Here is a 19,473-nt window from a genome sequence, read left to right as displayed (position 1 = left end):
CATTGGGATACGAGCATTGCATCAGGTTACGAGTTTGTTGATACGCGTACGGGACAACCTAACGCGTGGTGGCACGGCGACCGCACCTCAGTTTACCAGTGCCTCGTGGCCAATAACTATCCTGCCTGAATTCTTCACAAGAATTTACAGTTTTTTGTTGGATTTTTATCAATTTGAGCATAAAAGTTATTATATATTTTGCCATGGGTCCCAAGAAAGCCAGTGGTAAGGTTCAAGGCAAGAAATCACATGTGAGAATGACAATAGAGGAAAAGCAAGAGATCATTCATAAGCATGAAAATGGTACTCGTGTTGTTGAACTAGCTAGGCAGTACAGCAAATCTTCAGGGGAGGAAGAGGAGGCAAAAGAGAATGTCCCTTCCTCATTAATTAAAAAAATGTGTGCAGTAAGGGAAGAACTGCAAAGTTTTGCTGAAAAGAATCACCCAGATAAAGCTGTAATAGGCCGTTGCATTGATCTTTTTAATGACAATGTGATGTCTCACTACAGACAAGTGATGCAAAGAAGGAAAATACAATCTTCAATGGAACATTTCCTTGTGAGAAAAGTGAGAAAATCAAGCAGTGAGCCACAACCAGGACCTAGTGGTATGCAGGCAAACAGTGCCGGAGAGTGCACTCCAGAGAAATCTTCACTGCCTGATGTAAAAATGGAAGGGGACTCCCCTTCCAAACAGTAACACCTCTCCTCCCTCCTCCTCACCATCTTCCATATGCCAACAGGCAGTCATCAGCAAGGGATAAGTAATAACTTGAACATACTTTTGTAGTGTAGATTTGGATGAATTAGGTATAAAATTTAGTTTGAAGTGAAGATTTTGGGTAGTCAGAAACAGATTAATTCATTTCCCATTATTTCTTATGGAGAAAATAGCTTCGGTTTACAAATTTTCAGATTACGAGCTGTCTCCAGGAATGGATTAAATTCTTAAACCGAGGTACCCCTGTATCTAGCTTCCATTTACGTCCTCTCGTCCCACCTCTTTTGAATTTAAATAGGCTTCCGTTATCCACTTTATCCATTCCCCTCAGGATTTTGTATGTAGTTATCATATCCCTCTGTTTGTTCTCTCCTCTAAGGTTGTGAGGGTGAGTTCTCTCAACCTTTTCTCACAGGTGAGGCCTCTTAATTTTGGTACTAATTTAGTTGCAAACCTCTGAACTTTCTCAAATTTGTGTTTATGCTTCATAAGGTATGTGTTCCATGCTGTAGCTGCATATAGTGGCACTGATTACCTTGAGGTTATCTTGAGATGATTTCGGGGCTTTTTAGTGTCCCCGCGGCCTGGTCCTCGACCAGGCCTCCACCCGTAGGAAGCAGCCCGTGACAGCTGACTAACACCCAGGTACCTATTTTACTGCTAGGTAATGGGCACAGGGTGAAAGAAACTCTGCCCATTGTTTCTCGCCAGCGCCTGGGATCGAACCCAGGCTCAAGTCCAGCGTGCTGTCCGCTCGGCCGACCGGCTCCCATTACCTTAATTAACCCTAACTTACCTTAGGGTAATTTTATTCGGGCATTTGTTTGTTGTGTTGCACTTGTGTGTACTGGTAGGATTTTTTCTCAGTTTTGGGTTGCTCTCTGCTACCCAAGCTCCCTTCACCTCATCGAGAGAACCAGGTTCCGGTCATAGCTCCTGGCAGATCAGTGTGGGTCTCAGAGGCCTGGTACACCTCACTAAGGCTTGGAAGAAGAAGGGGCCTCCTAGAAATAGGGCTTTGAGTCGTTATGAACAGTACCTCTCAACACACTATATTTGAGGTTCGAAATGGTGCATAAAAGTGTAGATAGTTATATATAACATACATATATATATATAGTGAAATAACAGCAAAAACAGTGTTTGATTGAGCTTAGAATATAAAATACGTGTCACCATATTTTTTAGTAGAGTGATATTTCACAACATTTAACCCTTAAACTGCGCAACGCGCCTGCAGGCTCACGTCTGGTTTGCGCAACGCGCCTCCGGGTATTTGTATTTTTCACGTTCCATTCAAAACTCCCGCGGCTACATGGGGTTCACATCAGCTTCCTCAGGGCTCTTGTAAACAGACGCCATCTTTAAAAAAAATCGTGGTCCACATTCCCGGGTGTGGGAGCCTCAGTAGTGTGTGAGCAACCAAGGCTGGCGCTCGCAGCATGAGCGCACAGCACTGCTGTTCAGCATGTGACCACAGCATCGCCTAATAATGCCAAAATATATATATAACTTGTATTATTTAGCTATGATAGTGTTATATTAGAGCCTGAGTGTGATAATGACTGGGTACAATGTTCAAATATCAGTGATTCAATGCTGCTCACGATGTTCACAGCGCTAGCCACAGCACCACAGCATTATTTCGTTCATCTAGGAATCTTCAAATGATTTCTAAGGTTCCTTTTTAAAATAAACGTGTGGTCAATTATTCATTTACAGGAATTAGTGACCAGGATTGTGATAATAGCAGGATTGTGGTTATAATTAGCGTTGTGCGTAGTATTGTGGAAGGAGGAATTTTGATGAGGGAGGGCGAGAATTGAGGTAGCCTCATTGTGTGTGTGTGGCTGCCACTCTTGTTTTGCTCACCATACTAGCTTATTGGTTCGCTATGGGCAACACATATGTACATGGGTATATATAGTGTGTGTATATAGTGTAAGAACAGCAACAGGAGAATGTTGAGAGGAGCTATTTCGGTGAGGGAGGTGACGTAATCGTAGCGTCGTCTGCTGTGTGATTTTTCATGCAGTGTATGGTGGCCACTGTACTGTTTGGACACAATACCGGCTTACTTGCATAGTTCTGGTAAATAAAACATGTAGATAGGTATATAGAACATGTGTAATAAGAACTATAATAATATGGTGGGAGGAACAATGTTGGCGAGTAAGATGTTGGAGTGAGGGAGACTGGCTGGGTGTGGCTGCTCTCACTCGAGGTGTTCTGAATGTGTTCATGGTCAAATGCTCCTATTGGCCCATACGAGGCAGCTGCTATTGGCCCATACGAGGCAGCTGCTATTGGCCCATACGAGGCAGCTGCTATTGGCCCATACGAGGCAGCTGCTATTGGCCCATACAAGGCAGCTGCTATTGGCCCATACAAGGCAGCTGCTATTTGGCCCATACGCGGCAGCTGCTATTTGGCCCATACGAGGCAGCTGCTATTGGCCCATACGAGGCAGCTGCTATTGGCCCATACGAGGCAACTGCTATTGGCCAATACGAGGCAGCTGCTATTGGCCCATACGAGGCAGCTGCTATTGGCCCATACGGGGCAGCTGCTATTGGCCCATACGGGGCAGCTGCTATTGGCCCATACGGGGCAGCTGCTATTGGCCCATACGAGGCAGCTGCTATTGGCCCATACGAGGCAGCTGCTATTGGCCCATACGAGGCAGCTGCTATTGGCCCATACGAGGCAGCTGCTGTTGGCCCATACGGGGCAGCTGCTGTTGGCCCATACGAGGCAGCTGATATTGGCCCATACGAGGCAGCTGCTATTGGCCCATATGAAACAGCTGCTACGCGGTGTTCTGAATGTGTTGATGGTGAATGTATATAGTGTGTGACAGTGTATAGTGTGTAAATAGATTGTATATATACACAAATTAGCATGATACATAGTAAATATGTGCTGCATATGTGCGCACAAGTTTCATGCACGTAACACAGTGTCTACGGACAGTACGGATGTTGTACTGCGATATTATAGTGTACGTGTTCATTATACATTGGATTGGCACATAAAAACAATGAAAATGTATTTGGAAAGGTGCGCAAAAAATGAACGAAAATATATTCGCGGCAACTCGCGCACCCCGCCCCGAGCGCCCCACTGCCCCCGAGAGCTTACGGCACGGGCGCACGGGGAATGATGACGTCACGCCCCAACTTCCGGACCCCATAGCAGCCAAAGTAAGTACAATTTCGACTTTTTTTTTACATACCCATACTGAGGGAAGGGTTTTTGACACTTTAAAAAGAAAAAAGAATTTTTTCCAGAGAATTTATTTCCTGCGCACTGCGGGGGTGTCACATTTGGAGGCAACGCAGTTAAGGGGTTAACTACCATTATATAAATTCCACAAAGTACACATGTTTGAATAATATTACAGCAAAAAACCAGAGGAGAAACAAATGAGACACATTGAAATAATTATGAAAAATTATATTTGCGGCAACTGTGGCAAGCATGTTTGGGCGCCTACTCACCCAGCACTCATACATGGCTCACTTTCTCAGCTCCATCATACGTCATGTATGTCACCTACAATATTTTAGTTTAGTTCCGTGATCAGAGACCACATATTAACAATACAAGAGAAAATAACTTTTTTAAATAACGTTTTCTAGCGTACCACTGAGGTGTCATTATAATGCGGCACAGTTGAGTTGATAAGAGACATTCACATTTATTCAGGCATTATTTCTTATGCTCGCTGAGAGGATGTTGGACAACCGTGGACCTCTGATGTTGATGCAGTGTTCACTGATTGTGCCTATGGCACTCCTGCTCTTCACTAGTTCTCTTCTGCATGTTCATCCATACTGTTCATTCCAGTATGTATATTGTTATTTTACTGTGTAAATTTGGGACCTGCCCCTCCAGTATTTTCCATGTGTATATTATTTTATACCCATTTCGTCTCCTTTCTAGTGAGTACATTTGGAGAGCTTAGAGACAATCCCAATAGTTTAAGTGCTTTATTATGTCTATGTATGCCATATATGTTCTCTGTATTCCCTCTATTTCAGCAACCTCTCCTGCTCTGAAGGAGGAAGCGAATATCAAGAAATACCAGTACTCAAGATAGGACAGCACAAGTAATTTGAATAGTACAACCATTGTGATGGGATCCCTGTATTTGAAGGTTCTCATAATCCATCCTATCATTTTTCTGGCTGACGCAATATTTGTTTGGTTATGCTCCCTAAACGTTAGGTCTTAAGGCATCATCATTCCCAGATCCTTTACATGTTGTTTTCCTTCATTTGATACAATAACTTGTACCATGATCATAATATTATGACATCCCCCCTGATGACCTGGAGGGAGGGAGGGAGGATGTCAGGGAGCCACCGGGGCTCACCCAGAAATCGGCATCTCGTTACATATACAGTACAGTAATGCTGGTTTTCTGTGGAGAGCCCATTGTGGCTCCCTGCAGTTAATACTCTATCAATAGCTTCAACGATCTTAAGAAAAAGATTGAACCAAAACTTTTCAATTCTACAGATACTAGTGACCTTGATTATGGCCCATCCATGTTTGTCACCCATGCATCATCTCCCTTATCAAACGCAGGCAGTGAGACTGAAGATGGCCAGCCAATCTTTGCTGCCGATGCAACATTTTGAGGTTATCTTGAGATGATTTCGGGGCTTTTAGTGTCCCCGCAGCCGGTCCTCGACCAGGCCTCCACCCCCAGGAAGTAGCCTGTGACATCTGACTAACACCCAGGTACCTATCTTACTGCTAGGTAACAGACCATAGGGTGAAAGAAACTCTGCCCATTGTTCCTCGCCGGCGCCCGGGATCGAATCCGGGACCACAGGATCACAAGTCCAGTGTGCTGTCCACTCAGGCCGACCGACATCACCCATCACTGTCACAACAACTAGATCCCCGCACTCCTCAAAAACAGCCAACTTTGACAAAAAGGACATCATCATTCATGGTAAATAATATGGTATGTTTTCTGTATGTCCCAAAAACATTGGTATTATGATGATTTTTGGTGGTCCAGGAAAGCATCCCCCACTTATTGCATTGCGCCTATGGGAAATCTCGTTCTAGTAGTAGTAGTAGGCATTCTGCAGTCTCGGGACTGCAGAATGCAGGATCTCGCTGTACGTTCCAAACAAATGTTGTACGAACACTTTTCAAGAATGTAACCCATTTGTAGTTGGGGAACTCCTTGTGCCTCAGTAATTTAGTGTCCTGTGATACAATCCAGTACTCTGTGCCAGCATTCAGTTTCTGGACATCATAATTCAATACCTGGAGCATATCTGGAGAAGATTCTGAGAATTCTTCTACTCCCCGAGCCTGGCTATCCTAAGGCAGGCTTGACTTGTGATAACTTTGTCCAATAGGCTGTTGCTTGGAGCAGCCCGTAGGCTCAGGTATCCACTACAGCCTGGTTGGTTCAGCACTTCTTGCAAGAACTATGTAAGTGCCTTGAATACATCCACCTTTGTTCCAGCAATATACCTAACATAGTATTATAGTTCAGTACCTGGGTATCATCCTCCGTTGAGGGTGGCAATGGCGGGGATGAGGGCTTCTGTTCCACTTGAGCAGGCATAGAGCGATCCAGAGTGACCAATGAAGGTGGCAGGCTTCCTTCTAGGAGAGCATGAATAACATCTTCCGTGGAATAGCAGTAGTACCTAGAGTAATCACAATACATATTATTAAAAAGAGCATGAACTAAAGAATGTACGAATATATTGCAAACAAAACATGAAATACATACATTTTCATTACCCCATTTCCTATTTTTATGGGCCATGAAGGCTTCAATCAAGAATGTAATGAAACATCAATTTCTGAGTGAACCCTGAAGCTACTATCTCTGATAGCATGTCATATTACTAGGTTCCATCAGTTGGGACTACTAGGTACCAACTTATGGGAGTACTACAATGTCCTCGCCTGATTGCCGTTTTTTTGTAGTCCCATGTTACTGCTGTTTTTCTCGGCTGTCCTTGCGACCCTGACCTAGGCTGTTGTTCAGGCACGATTTTTTTTCAGTCATCCCAGGTCTGGGTGACCTTATTTCCTGTTGGTGTGTTTGAGTTTTGGAGGCTGTGTGTGATCTTGGAATCAACTTTTTGGCAGGGCGTCTCTTCTTCATCATTGTGTTGGCGGTTCTCCCTCCTTCCTGTTGCTTAGCCATTTACTCTCCTCTGTGAGTATGTATTAGCTTCAGGGAGCCACAATGGGAGTCTACCACGCAGTCACAGGTATGTCGCAGGTGGTGACATAAAGCCGCCACCGGACATACGACCGAAATGCCCCTTCCCGAATCGGAAGGGGCAATCGTTGAAGCCACCCAAGCCTCATTCAGAGCAAAACTCCGCCCCAACTCTGAAACCCTCAGACATTTGGGAGCCGGAAGCAGGTCAGGGAGAAGCAGGGCGAACCACGCCAACCTGGGAAGGAAGGTTGGCAGAGACATTCACATTTGAGGACGGAACCACGGTCGAAGCGACGAACGCCTCTAAATCCTGGTCCCTAAAACCCAGGCGGGGCATCCAAACAGGCGACCAACCTGGCTCGTTGCAACAATGAAAACCTAGCATTCAATGCAGCTGCCACCAGACCCCTGAGACCTTCAGACAAAGAATGAGTAAACTGGAGCACAAGTGGAGAACAAATCCAGCAAGACTCCAAGTCAGAGGTGTCACTGACCCAACAGGCAGTATGGCGGAGGCAGTATGAATAATCGTCACCCTGAGGCAAGTGCAATGAACACCCTTCAACATCACACAAAGCGAGAGAGGACTCAGAAGACACACTCATGGTCACCCCCAAGCCTAATGGGGATTTCCAGGGCCTGTAGGGAGGAGTAAGCCCTATGGGAAACCTATGCACTGGGCTAGCTAAGCTGGTTGAACCCTGTCTAATACCAGGCAAACTGACCACCAGTAGCAGTTGTTAAACCTTGAGAGCACCAAAGGACTACCAACACAACCTAGGCATACCTAATGAGAAGCATAGCAGACCACCTCCAGAAACAAAAGCGAAAAAACTAGACGAAATGAAAAACCCCCGAAGCTACACAAACAAACTGGAAGCAGAGAGAATTGGCGGCAAGTATTTGTTGTATGTTGGTATATATATATTACTGTCCTCAGTGTTACTATAGATATTGTACTACCAAAACAGAAGGATGGGCTGGATATTGCGAGAGGAGTTTCATACTTTTCCTTGTGCATTGATAATAAAGTAAAGAGTAGAATTTACATTTTAAATAAGGCAAAACTTACTTCAGACATTCTTGGATAAAACCAGCTCCTAGCTCTGGCAACAGGTCTTGGACATTGGACACCAAAGAAGCTAATTCAATATGATTTGGTACTGCTGATCCAACTTGTGCATATCCATTCATTCCGCTTGTGTCACCCTCAGTCTGGAATTAATATTAGTCAAACATTTAGGATGACTATTCACAGAAACATCATAAATGCTATACTTAAATAAAAAATATTGTTGGGTACACTTATCTAAAAGAATAACTCTCAGAAAAGGGACGGGAATAACTAACAGTAGTGTAAGCCAATACATTAGAAATATTAAAGAAATATACTAACACTTACTTTTCTGATGTGTGAGTTTAGTGTAAAATAAGACATTGATTCTCCTGTTATCTAAGAATACATGTTCCAGCTCCTCAAAGAGTTTAAAATTTTGGATTTTGTGAAAATAGGCCATATGACCATAATTTGTGTTCGTCAGTATATATGGGTACAGGTTACAGAAATATTGTTAAGTGAAATAAACCACCACTTTCTGGGTTACTCCCTCATCAACTTGCCCTAGTTCCCACCCAACACAACCTTTCATGAGGAAACATTCACATAAAAAAAAGGAGCATAAAACATTATGGGAAAACTATAACAAGGCCAGGAGCCGGATTCAGGAAGGTACTTACGAAGCTTTTTTCTCTTAGCGCCTTCGTGGCGGCTACGTCCGTATTCAAGTAGCTACACTAAGTGGAAAAACCTTCGTAAGTTCATTCCGGGATTTAAGTGTGGTTTCGACCACTCGTAGCTTTACGTAAACTGGATATAAGTCATTTTTTCTCTACTACATAACACTGGGATCGATTTATGATATTGGAACATGACCAAAATATTATAGCTGGTGAATCTAGTGAAGAGGAGTCCTTCGTGTTAGTTATATATGCATTCTCTGCTTGAAACTTGAAGTAAATATGTGTTTCATGATACAGTAGTAGAATTAGTTTTATAATAGCAAGATATTATACCAGTAGTTATTAAGTAAATAAACACTGGTGAACATGAAATATGAGAGAAGGTGATGAGCCCTGCCTGATGGGATAATTTTACTATCACCAAATGCCCCTGTTCACCTAGTAGTAAGGGTGTACCTTAGCTATACATACCCATTTCTAATTTATTTAGTTTGGTTTTATTTTGAAATTAAATCTGGGTGAGACATAAAATAAAAATATGCTGCACAAATGATGTTAGGTAAGGAGAAGGGTAAAAATGTCAAAAACTTTATTCATTGAATACTTAAAGCTATAATTATGACTATATAGACTATTAAAAAAAGAGAGAGGGAAGTAGGGGTCCAAGACCTCTTCCTGTTATACAATTTGGGTGTGGAATACATAATTATCAAAAGAAGGCAACATGCCGGGAAGGCTATGTAGCAGTAAGGCAGTGAGGTGAGGCAGCTACTTATTTGAGAAATGCTTATTTTATTTATCTTATAAGCTGAGGCAACTTATTTTATTTGAGGAATACTCAGCTGATTCCTCTACATTTTGCATGGAACAAATTTGTGTCCAAGACCTCTTCCTGTTACTCAATTTGGCTGTGTGTAACCAAACTAGAAGTGCTCTACAAATCAAGGGACCCAGAATGTGGAATGACCTCCCGAATCATGTCAAAGGCTGTACCTCTCTCAACCAGTTTAAGGGTTAAACCAAGTACAGTACTGCCTAATTAACTCCATGTAACCTAACTTACCTCCTAAATGTCAACCCATGTCTTGCTATTTTTTAAACAACGCTGTTCACCAACATGTGCAATTGCTGTTTTATGCTATGTTAACCCCCCCTTTTTGTATTTTTTATTCCTTCTTTCAACACAATTTATACCTAATCCTGATTACTATTAAGTTTTAGTCTGTGTTTTTTCCCCCACACCTTGCCCGAAATGCTATGAGTATTAGTGGTTTACGTATTGTATGTACTAGCTGTCTATAAATCCAACATTATGTTTGTAAATCAACTGTATGTACTTTTCCTGAATAAAATGTATTTATTATTTATTTTTTAATCAGTAAGTATTAAAAGAAGGCACCAAGCTGGGAAGGCTATGTAGCACCATTGTGTGTAACAATAAACCAAATTTTTTTTAACAAATAATGCACCTGTATGGTAAAACAAATCCTGTCAGCTGTAAAAATATTGATGCAGTTATTTAAATGAAAAATATAATGAAAGAAATATTACTGGTTTACTTTTATCCTATCTTTTTGCACTGTACAGTATATGCAAGGAAGTGAAAAATTGAGACATAATGCACAATTTAATGAATGATTAGCATGGATTAGCAGTTCAAAAGAAATATGACTATTACATATCAACATGAGATCTTAATGATCCATGGTCAACATGATTTAATAAGGATAATACAGTACTGTATTTGTAATAATACAAACTATAATTTAAAATTTTTATTACTGATTTTTTTTATTAAGAAGATTAGGTATACACAGCAATGTACTACTACCCTATTCTATATGGAATATTACAGTGTAGATAAAAAACTAGCTATAAGTTTATCTAATACTCCCATCTCACAGGATGGTTAGACATACTGTACATGGAATCAATTTAGAAAATACCAGCCTCAATACAAAAAACAAATCAACTCTGACTAAACAACTCTTCGCGATTTTCACAAGAGGTAAGCACTGAATCATGGAAACATTATATTATAATTACTCTTACCAGTTTCTACAAGACTCCTCTCAAACAATGTATTTTTAAACATGTTTAGGTATACACAGCAATGTGCTGCTTCCCTATTCTGTATAAAGGACCACACAGTGTAGATAAAAAACCAGCTACAAGCTCATCCAACATCCTCACCTCACAGGATGGCCAGTCATACATGGAATTAGGAGAGAACAAAATACTTAATGCTGATCTATTAGCCTCCACTGGCAAAATCTGGGTGCAGCACAAGAATATCTTCCAATATTCCTGAGTGTATGAAGTAATTACAGAGCTCAAAATACCTCATACCATTTGGTATGAAGTCACTGATAACAGGACAATCACAGATATAGTGTTGGAGAGTATGTTCTCTGAAGTAGGACTGAAAACAGATGTTTTTTTTACACCAAGAGGGCTATAAACCCATGGAACCGCCTACCCGCTGAAGCCGTAAATGCCAAATTCCAGCTAAAAAATATCATTAAGACAATTGGCGGGCCCTTTAACAAGCCGCCGGCTTTCTGTCCTCTTCGAGGTCACTAGATAGTTAGTGGCCCTTGGGTAAATTCAGTAAATATATACAATAATTGTCAGCGCATCTTCCGAGCAACAAAGACAGCTACACAGTATCTCTTAGAATTACGTAGGTAAACAACAAATGTAACATATTTGTTTACTACAATGTCGGTGCTGGCTGTAGAAGTTGAAAAAACATTGTTTTACTTCGAAATATACTAATTTTATAAGAAAATTCGACGTAAATAGGAGGCAGTAGAGCTCCGATAAACCAGCGCTAAATCTTCAATATGAAGAATGTTGCTGCTCTCTGATTGGCCAAACGAAACACAGTAGTGACCTCTATTGGCACACAGGTGAACCAACAAATTTCTTCCTAAGTGTTGGAAATTTCCAACACTAATACAATACTATTGTATTATAATAAATCAGTATTATTAGATACTAACTACAGTAGTCACTAAAACTTACTAACGGTAATGTTCACATGAACTAACCATTATATCTGCATATGGATGCTGGAATTCTTACGAAACCAAGCACCAGTATTGCGTCAGATTATATCTAGCTAAACACATTTATAGCCAGTGTATTAGAGAATTGAATATGATTCACTAAAATCATCAGTATTCCGTGTGATAATTATTTATGGATAACATAACTCCCAAATAATTCTAAATCGAGAGTTTTTAGTTACAATTGTTATCAAGTAATAATTTTACCGTCACGCGTGAATGCCATGGAGTAAACTAAAATCTTCTCCATTTCTCGTTTACCACCATAAGACGAGAAAGCAATAATATTTAAATCCCTAGAATTACAACCCAGTCTTTATTAAAGTCTTTCAGCCACAATTGCGCGAAATAGTATTATTCGTGATAAATAATTTCTGTGGTGAATGCGGGGACGCGGGGAGGAAGGAGAGATGCCATTGTGTGTGTGGGTGGTGGACTCGTGTTGCGGAATTGAGCAACAAAAGTCGTGGCGTCAGAGTCTGAGACACATGACGTTGGGATTACAGTATCAGCAAGAATTACACTGGTACTCAACCCAGAACGAATAATTATTCTTCTATGTGATCTGCAGTGCTCGGTCAACTAATAACGCGTCGATATTCAAGCCAAGCTCTCAACCACGTGTACGATATTGTGGAAGTTTGAGACTGAGACGCAATACCGGCAGGCTTCAGCATAATTTGCATCTTTCGATAAGTATATAGTTCTTTTTTGATGCATCATTAGAGATTGTATATGTCGTGGGCAGCCTGTCATTATATCGAACAACTACAAAAAATCCAACGTTAGTACCGCACTAATCTTTATTTTATATTTCATGAATATTCAGATTTAAGTAGCCTAGTTCAATGCTACGTAATATCCCTTAAATTACAGCTCGTATGTGAGGAGTCAACGAGCTGTTACCTACATTCGTGTCATTCACCTCTAAGGGCTTCTACGTGGAGATCCCGAGATCACGAGGACGAGGCGTGAATGATGTCATAGAAATCGTCTTAAAGCTAAGACTTTTTGTACACATTTAATTACTCCAATTTTTTCTATTTGTTCATGATACTATCAAATTGAATACTCGTCATGTACACTGGAGATAAAATGTGTTTATTTAAATGATTGTTTTCTAATGCTAATAATCTTTATAATTTTTATTGGTAATCGCCTATTGATTCTTTAATATTTTGGTCACAATATTCTTTATCAAACAATGAACTGGTGACGAACCACACTAGTTCCTAGACGTATATGAAGTTCTAGCAATACCCCCCCAATGTAGGTGTTTGAGGCTCTGACTTTAGTTAATTAACCATACAGCCCATTATTTATTTACGTGATTATGCTTTCTAATATTTATCCATAGACACTGGTTCTTCCTTGTGTTTCTAATGATCACTTTTCATTAGTTTCCCTCTTTTCTTAAAAGTGGGTGGTCCTTCATAATTGATTTCATTAATTTAATAATTAAATAAATTGAGTCAAGCCCCAGATATCCCACATTATGGTCGTTATCGAACCGGATAAATATAAATATAGTAATTAGTAATAACTAATCATCGTGTGAAGTAGTCTAGACTAACCACATTAATTAATTGTGTCTACCAGCAGCGTAACACATAGGTTAGCCTAATTCACACCAATTCATTGCTACTTATACCTCATGTATAAGGTAGCAACAGGGATTGGGACACAGTCGTGGGACACAGTCAGTTACCCACAACACTTAGACCTATACCTCATACTGAAGTAAGAATCTTTAGGTCACCAGGAGCAACAGCTCATAAATTCTATAACAATTCCTCACTAACACCAATTATGTGTTAACCATTATTGAGCTATACAAATATTTCAATATAGGGCTGTCAGCAGACTGTCCATTATAGCCTAAATTCAATCCATAATTACCGATTCACTCAAGTCAGTGGATTCATTAACATTTTAGGATCCAGTATACTAATACAAATTGCTGATCCCATACTAATTAATCATTACTAACCCTGATAACATTTTATTCCACAATTAGGAGTACATTCAGGAGTTAAATATTATTTACGGCAGTAGAATACTTGCCAAACACAATTAATTCTCTTGTGTTCATTTAATTTCTTATACACATAATTTCTACCAGTGTATATATTATATAAAACTATAAAACCCAAAAATACAGCACAACTATATATTCACATTACTGCACCACAATATAATTTTTGCCAACCTTTATTAGGTAAGAATTTAGGCTGTGATTGTGCTGAATTTGGCACAAACACAGACTAAATAAATTTGTAGTTTCTTAGGTAGAAATTTTCAAGACTAGGCTTGAGCTAGTTAGTGGTACATATATTATTCATTCTTGTGCTGACCCTATCAAGGGTGGGATTAACCATTTATTGTGTAATTATATTTTATTACATATTTCTATGTACATCTTTGAGTGTTACTGTAAGTTCACTACCCATCCAAGGCTGATTTTGAAGAGCTAAGCTAAGGAACACCTGTAGTGAGACCAAGATACCACTCAAATCTTAGTTGCTTATTATTAGGTAGGTAGCTAACCTCTAAATGAGGTAAATTACAATCAGCCTCAAGAAAATATCAGGCTGTCAATAATTATACCTGCTCTACATAAAGGAGCAAGTACCTTAGCTGTCCAAGTAGCTATATAAGCCCTATAAAGCTCAAATTTACAGCCAGAATGGCTACTCCAGAAAAGACTGCAAGACTCTTGAGAGGTCTTCAAGTTCACCTGTCAAAACTACTTGTCAAATGTGACAACTGTATAGGAACTAACTCAGTTGACGTCTTCAGGCTAGTAAGTTCCACAAGGGTGGCTAACCTAAAATATGACCATATAAAGGTTATAATCGAGTCTTATAGGTACATACTCCATGTCAGTAATACTGACCCAGACGAATTACGTCTGATAGAATCTGATCTTGCCGACTATGAATATATCATTCAAGACAAGTTAGACCAATATAAAAAACCAAAGTTGAATGTAATGAAACGCCATTTTCTGCGCGAGTCACGGAGGCTCCCGGGAGCTATCCCAGGCTGATATGCTAATGTCAGACTTTGGCATCAGTCATGTGTATGGAGTTCTTAGGCCTACCGGGGACCACGGCCAGAACCGGGCCCCCTCAGAGAGGCAAGGGGAACAATGGCCTATAGAAGCCCCCATGTGGTTGGAAGCATTCTATGTCTGCCATCGACCGGAACAGGCACCCAGAAAGGTAAGCGCCTCAAAACAAACCCCTATTCTGGTTAAAATTGCCACCAAAAACCGAACTAGTGGATAGAACTCCCCAACCGAAAACAAGCAATCTAGTGTGACGTCACACACCGCCGCGCCGCTGTCTGCGCAGCTCCCCCCTCCCTGGGAGGGGGAAGGGAGAGCCCCAGACCCCCCGCGCCGGCTACCCACACCTCAGTTCTTGAGGCTGGATGTCAAAAACGCGAAAAACCGCCGACCGGAGGGGAGGAAGGGATGCCGGGGAGCCTCCGGGACTCACCCAGAAAATGGCGTTTCATTACATTCAACGCTGGTTTTCTGGGGGGAGCCCCGTCGGCTCCCCGGAGCTAACTGCCCACAGACAGAAAAAAGAGGGACTTACCCGGGAGGCGGTCGTCGCTCACTCCTCAACTCGAAGCCGAGACAACTGGCTGCAACCGCCGACCCAAAGCAACACAGGCCCGACGGGGCCCAGGGACATTCACAAGGTAACGAGCAGCCAGGACCCTGTTCGACCGCCAAAATCCCCGCGCCCGAATATCAGACCAAGACATATACCCAAAGACGGCAGCAAGAGCCGCGAACTTACGAACGTCATGGGCACGGGGATAGATCGCAGGCTGGCTGGACCTAATAACCCTGCGGACGACCTGAGAGACCCGAACCCGCGAACAGGGAAGAAGGGAAACCGGATCAACCCACAGCGCGTCTCCGGACACAGAAGCTGTGGCGCGCAAATAACGGCGAAGCGCCGCAACCGGACATAAAACATGATGCACCCCCGGCCTGACCAACCAAGCATCAACCACCCATGGACCCCTCTGGAACGCAGCAGTCTCATTCTTCGCAAGAAAAGAAGGAGACGGCTGCAAACGAACAAAACTATCACCACGACCAAAAGAGCAGAAACCCCTGAGCCGGAGGAGAGCATGAAGCTCCCCTACCCGAACCCCAGAGGCCAAAGCCAACAAGAAAAGTTCCTTGGAAAAACAATCCTGGACCGAAGGGGGCCACAACGAAACGAGGAGACGAAAGGAAAGCGAGCACTCTGTCCAAAGACCAGGACGGCTCAGGCGACACATGAGCAGGCCGGAGTTGAAACAATGCACGAGACAGCTTGCGAAACGGCGCAGACGTAACATCGATACCGAAAGCAAGCTGAAGCGGTTCCGCCAGCGCCGCACGATACGAAGCGACAGTGTTAGGCATAAGATGACGGTCCTGAAACAACCACGAGAGGAAGGACAAGACCACCTGAACAGACAAGGAACTAACACGACGAAGACGCAAAAAGAAACGGAAGGACCGCCAGGAAACTTCATACTGCCGCCGAGAAGAAGCCCTCAGGTGGGACACCAACAAGGAGGCCACCTGATCACCATAGAGATGATGATAGACTCGAGTCAAAAAAACCATACGAGAAGACTCGAGGAGAAGATCGAACCAGCCACGTGACGGACCGGCCCGATCTGCTGACCAGAACGAACAGAAGGGGAAGGACGAGGAGGTGCGGACTGAACCAGGATCGAAGCGACCCCCACCCCCAAGTCCGGGTCTCGAAAAGCAAAGCAGGGCAGCCCCGGGGCATCCGGGGGAGCAACCAACCGAGCGCGTTGCAACAGACGAAACCTAGACTGCAACGCACGCGCCGCCTATACCCGAATAGAAGCATCAGAGGATTGGGTAAATTGAGGCACAAGCAAGCAGCAACACTCACAGGACTCAGGGTCGAAAGTATCACCGACCCAACAGGCAGCGTGGCAGAGGCAAAAACAATGAGGGTCACACTGAGACAAGGGGACCGAGCAACCCTCAAACTCGCACACAGCGAGTGGGGACTCCGGGGTCACATCCATCGGACCCACGCGCCCCCTAGGGGATTCCCAGGGTCCTGAGCGTTTACTTTAAGAGGACTCGCGCTCAGGTAGTCCCAGGCAGGGTTATCTTGAGGTTATCTTGAGATGATTTCGGGGCTTTAGTGTCCCCGCGGCCCGGTCCTCGACCAGGCCTCCACCCCCAGGAAGCCCGTGACCTAACTCCCAGGTACCTATTTACTGCTAGGTAACAGGGGCATTCAGGGTGAAAGAAACTTTGCCCATTTGTTTCTGCCTCGTGCGGGAATCGAACCCGCGCCACAGAATTACGAGTCCTGTGCGCTATCCACCAGGGTACGAGGCCCTTGCAAACTGGCACCCAAAACTACCAAGCAAACTTCTAAAGCTGAACCCCAGGGACGTGTACACTCACGGGGACCTAGCAGGGGGCGCCACCGAGGAGAACAGTGGAAGGGCAAAAACAAACAATAAAATGACAGAACCCCCCACCAGGCAAAAACAAAACAGAAAAACAAAACCCCGCAAGAGGACAGCGAACCCCAAGGAACAGAGCCGGCCGCGATGTCGGGAAATACAAGCTGAGCAGCACCCTGCGCCCCTACCAGTGCAAACTGCCTCTTACCTGCAGGTAACAAGAGAGAACAGAACACCCAAGAGCCCAACAGGCGGCCGAAAAACCGAAAGGTAAAACGGACCAGCAGAGGCAGACCCCGAGGAGCCTGTGGAAGGTGGCCCCAAGCCCCAAGGGCAGTACTTACAGGGCACCTAGGGAAGGCAGCCCTAGGCGCATGCAGCCCGAGTACTGAAGATAACTCCTGGCTCTCGCACCCACAAAAACCAACACCACACGCAAAGCACAGTGCAGTAGCGACACCGGAGCCAGAGCACACGACCATCGCCAATAGCATCAGCCTCAAGAACTGAGGTGTGGGTAGCCAGCGCGGGGGGTCTGGGGCTCCCCCTTCCCCCTCCCGGGGAGGGGGGAGCTGCGCAGACAGCGGCGCGGAGGTGTGTGACGTCACACTAGATTGCTTGTTTTTGGTTGGGGGAGTTCTATCCACTAGTTCGGTTTTTGATGGCAATTTTAACCAGAATAGGGGTTTGTTTTGAGGCGCTTACCTTTCTGGGTGCCTGTTCCGGTCGATGGCAGACATAGAATGCTTCCAACCACACGGGGGCTTCTATAGGCCATTGCTCCCCTTGCCTCTCTGAGGGGGCCCGGTTCTGGCCGTGGTCCCCGGTAGGCCTTAGAACTCCATACACATGACTGATGCCAAAGTCTGACATTAGCATATCAGCCTGGGATAGCTCCGGGGAGCCGACGGGGCTCCCCCCAGAAAGCCAGCGTTGAATGTAATGAAACGCCATTTTCTGGGTGAGCCCCAGAGGCTCCCTGGAGCTTATCAGGCTAATGTATGTTATGTTAGACCGGGACATTAGCTATGGAGTTCAGACCTACCAGGGACCAGCGCCAGAACCTGGCCCCTTCAGAGAGGTTTCAGGGAGCAATGGCCTTGGAAAACCCCATATGGTTGGGGGTTTTCCTTATCTGCCATCGACCGGGGTTAGGCACCCAGAAAGGTAGGCGTAACAAAACAAACCCCACATGGTAAGAAACTACAACAAAAACCGAACAGAGAGGTAGAAAACTTCCTACAATCCCATGGAAAACAATCAGACAATCAATTTACTGCCGCGCCGGTCGTCCGCGCAGCCCTCCCCTCCCCGGGAGGGGGAGGGGGGGGCCCCGGACCTCACCACGCCGGCTGCCGTCAGTTCGGAAACTAGGCTTCAACAAACGCGAAAAATCCCGCCGACCGGATGGGAGGGGAGGGTATCCAGGGAGCCTCCGGGGCTCACGCAGAAAATGGCGTTTCATTACATTCAACGCTGGTTTTCTGTGGGGAGCCCCTACGGCTCCCTGGAGCTACATACCCAAAGAGAAGGAAAAAACCAGCGTTGAATGTAATGAAACGCCATTTTCTGGGTGAGCCCCGGAGGCTCCCTGGAGCTTATCGGGCTAATGTATGTTATGTTAGACCGGGACATTAGCTAAGGAGTTCAGACCTACCAGGGACCAGCGCCAGAACCTGGCCCCTTCAGAGAGGTTTCAGGGAGCAATGGCCCTGGAAAACCCCATATGGTTGGGGGTTTTCCTTATCTGCCATCGACCGGGGTTAGGCACCCAGAAAGGTAGGCGTAACAAAACAAACCCCACATGGTAAGAAACTACAACAAAAACCGAACAGAGAGGTAGAAAACTCCCTACAATCCCAAGGAAACAAGCAAACAAGCAAACATCACACTTTACTGCCGCGCCGATCGTCCGCGCAGCCCTCCCCACCCCGGGAGGGGGGAGCCCCGGACCTACCGCGCCGGCTGCCAAGCTCCAGTTCGGAAGCTAAGCTTCAACCAACGCGAAAAAACCGCCGACCGGTGGGAGGGAGGGTTTCCAGGGAGCCTCCGGGGCTCACCCAGAAAATGGCGTTTCATTACATTCAACGCTGGTTTTCTGTGGGGAGCCCCTACGGCTCCCTGGAGCTTCATACCCAAAGAGAAGGAAAAGAAAGAGCTAACCCGGGAGGCGGCCGCCACAAACTCTGCAACGCAAAGCCAAGACAACCGGTCGCAAACCTGCGACCCAAGGCAACAAGAACGCCCAAGAACAGAC

At 44.3% G+C, this 19,473-nt stretch overlaps 1 protein-coding gene across 1 annotated transcript in view; it reads right to left on the bottom strand.

Annotated features, from left to right (window-relative positions):
- Positions 1 to 19,473, bottom strand: part of LOC123768904 (activating signal cointegrator 1 complex subunit 2) — a 120,076-nt gene that overhangs the window by 43,763 nt on the left and 56,840 nt on the right. The window contains 2 exon segments of the mRNA XM_045759692.2: positions 6,250 to 6,403; positions 8,006 to 8,148. Of these exon segments, the coding sequence (XP_045615648.2) occupies positions 6,250 to 6,403; positions 8,006 to 8,148 (297 nt within the window).

This window comes from Procambarus clarkii, chromosome 64 (genome assembly GCF_040958095.1).
Source record: "Procambarus clarkii isolate CNS0578487 chromosome 64, FALCON_Pclarkii_2.0, whole genome shotgun sequence".
NCBI lineage: Eukaryota > Metazoa > Arthropoda > Malacostraca > Decapoda > Cambaridae > Procambarus > Procambarus clarkii.
The sequence above is the reverse complement of the archived record's forward strand: the minus strand, read 5'-3'. Positions and strand labels throughout refer to the sequence as shown.